Source organism: Tetrao urogallus, assembly GCF_951394365.1.
Source record: "Tetrao urogallus genome assembly, chromosome: 32".
Classification (NCBI taxonomy): Eukaryota; Metazoa; Chordata; class Aves; order Galliformes; family Phasianidae; genus Tetrao; species Tetrao urogallus.
In genome coordinates this window covers 675,557-678,468 of record NC_136845.1, presented here as the reverse complement: position 1 = coordinate 678,468, position 2,912 = coordinate 675,557, and the positions used below count along the sequence as shown (strand labels likewise).

Genomic DNA, 2,912 nt, shown 5'->3' with positions numbered 1-2,912 from the left:
AGGACATGGAGCTCTGGGGGCGGGTCCAGAGGAGGGCACTAAGACGATCAGAAGGCTGGAGCATATCTGCTAGGAAGAAAAGTTGAGGGAACTGGACTTGTTTAGCTTGGGGAAGATTTAGAGGAAACTTCATTGAGACCTTCCAATACTTCAAGGGAATTTATAAAGAGGAGGGGGAACGGCTGTTTAGGACATAGGGTAGTGGTACAACAGGGGGAATGGTTTTAAACTGAGAATGGGAGGTTTAGGTTAGATATTAAAAGGAGGTTTTTCACCCAGAGGGTGGTGAAGGCCTGGGACAGGTTGCCCACAGAGGTTGTGGATGCCCCATCCCTGGAGGCATTCAAAGCCAGGCTGGATGAGAGGCTCTGGGCAGCCTGCTCTGGTGGTTGGTGACGCTGCCTGTAACAGTGGGGTTGAAACTAGATGATCTTTATGGGTTTTTTTTTCAGTAAAGGCCATTCAATATTTCTAAGATAACATAGACATGTTTTGGAAAAAACTGTGAGTCATTTGTTGAGACTGAGATGAGAAGACGATCCCTGCTGAAATTTGTCCATGACATCATTTTCCTCACTGCATCCTTGAGCTCCTGGTTCCTCATGCTGTAGATGAGGGGGTTCAGTACTGGAGGCACCACTGAGTACAGAAATGCAACCACCAGATCCAGGGATCGAGATGAGATAGAGGGGGGCTTCAGGTAGGTCAAAAAGTCAGTGCTGACAAAGAGGGAGACCACGACCAGGTGAGGGAGGCATGTGGAGAAGGCTTTGTGTCGTCCCTGCTCAGAGGGCATCCTCAGCACGGCCCTGAAGATCTGCACATAGGACACAACAATAACAACAAAACACACAAATACGGCAAGTACACTAAGCACAATGAAACCAATTTCCCTGAGGTAGTCTGATTCAGAGCAGGAGAGCTTGAGGATTTGGGGGATTTCACAGAAGAACTGATCCACAGCATTGCCTAGGCACAGTGGTATTGAAAATGTATTGGCAGTGTGCAGCAGGGAATAAAGAAGCCCAGTGGCCCAGGCAGCTGCTGCCATGGTGGCACAAGCTCTGCTGCCCATCAAGGTCCTGTAGTGCAGGGGCTTACAGATGGCAACATAGCGGTCATAGGACATGATGGTGAGAAGAGAAATCTCTGCTGAGAACAAAAACAAAAAGAAAAAGACCTGTGCAGCACATCCAGCGTAGGAGATGTGCCTGGTGTCCCAGAGGGCATTGGCCATGGCTTTGGGGAGAGTTGTGGAGATGCAGCCCAGGTCGAGGAGGGCGAGGTTGAGGAGGAAGAAGTACATGGGGGTGTGCAGGCGGTGGTGGCAGGCTACAGCTGTGCTGATGAGGCCGTTGCCCAGGAGGGCAGCCAGGTAGATGCCCAGCAAGAGCCAGAAGTGCAGGAGCTGCAGCTGCCGCGTGTCTGCCAACGCCAGGAGGAGGAACTCGCTGATGGAGCTGCTGTTGGGCATCTGCAGTTCCTTTGGGCATGGAGTCCTGTTCAGAGTGCAGAAGATAACGACAAGTCAAGAGCTTTTTCAGAGACACTCCTCCCCCTATACTATAACAGTTTTTCTTTCTCTTAGGACAGGGTTCATTTAACTCCATAACTTGAATTTACATGAGCTTCACCATGCCTTGAGAAGTCGAAGATGAAGGAGCTCTTGCTTTCCTCTCATTCCCTAATCATATCCCCGCCTCCTGGATACTTTCTTCCTATGACATATTTCCATTCCTCGTATCTTTCCTCTGTCTGCACTCAGAGTGCCCATTCCTACCTCTGTGCACTTAAATTTCTACTAGAGAAAGCTGCCGGTTGGCTGGACAAGTGCAATATTCATGTCTGCAGAGAAGTACGGAAATTTCAGCTGGTGCAATCCTTTGGGAGAAAAGAGGCTGAAAGCACACGAGGAGTTTGTGCATGTAACTGCAGACTGAGAAACGTACAGTTCAGGACTCTTATAGTTGTGTTCATATTTCGCATCTCCTTTCAGATTTCTGCCTCCAACTCATTCTCCTTCCCTAAGGACAGGTATGGGAAAATCCCTGCCTTGTCTCTCCTCTTGCAAAGTGCCCTTGGTAAGACTCTGGGAGCGCTGAAGCTGTGATCCCCATGCCCCTGGCACCTGAAGGCCCCTGCCCTGCCCTGCCCTGCCCTGCCCTGCCCTGCCCTCCGGGGGGCTCCTTCCCCCCACACGTCTCCCCGCAGCGCCCTGGGCAGCTCCCCAGGCAGGCTGAGCGCTGAGCCTGGCAGGCAGCAGAGTCATAGCCTGCACTGAGACTTACCTTATCAGAGGCTGTCAGCGATGCTCCTCCAGTGAGCTCACAGCCTGCTCACACCATACACATCCTATAAGCTCTCTCTCCTTTCTCTGCTCTCCTCCTGTCACCTGCAGGCTGTGCTGTGTAGAAGAGCTGCTCCTGGGCACAGCTGTCTCTCTGCAGCACTGCCCACTTTTATGAGCTCCCTGTGTCCCAGGAGCCCGGCCCAGCACTCCAGCAGAAGATGTCATTTTCTCTTCCTCACTGCTCTCCCTGGGGATCTCCTTAGGTCTCTGCATTGGCAGCTCCTGATAGACAACAGGGTCATCTCTGCAAAACGTACTTTGAAGTCAGATGAATTAATCACCAGTAGACAGACTGATCCCTGAAGCATTTCTTGTCCTAGCAGATGGTGTGTGCCTAGCAAAGCTGCAAATGCCCCATCTGGTGTCATGGTTTTACGATTCTTGTTATTGGTACTCCACATCATAACATCATGTAAAGCACAGGGAATTAAGGAGTAAATACTCCAGTTCTGTGGACGGACAACTTTCTGGACACCTGGCTCTCAGGAGAGAAGAACTGCATACCCAGAGGACTCTGAGTTCAGAGGGGAAGATCAGTCATGGGAGGAAGTCCCAGGATCTC

The 2,912-nt window shown here is 51.0% G+C and overlaps 1 protein-coding gene across 1 annotated transcript; it reads right to left on the bottom strand.

Moving 5' to 3' along the window:
* Positions 1 to 448: 448 nt before the first annotated feature.
* LOC306956588 (olfactory receptor 14J1-like) lies at positions 449 to 1,474 on the bottom strand (the record flags this gene model as incomplete). Its single annotated transcript, XM_079547863.1, has 1 exon — positions 449 to 1,474. The coding sequence occupies one exon, from the start codon at positions 1,472 to 1,474 to the stop codon at positions 449 to 451; it is 1,026 nt and encodes a 341-aa protein (XP_079403989.1).
* Between the last annotated feature and the right edge of the window lie 1,438 nt (positions 1,475 to 2,912).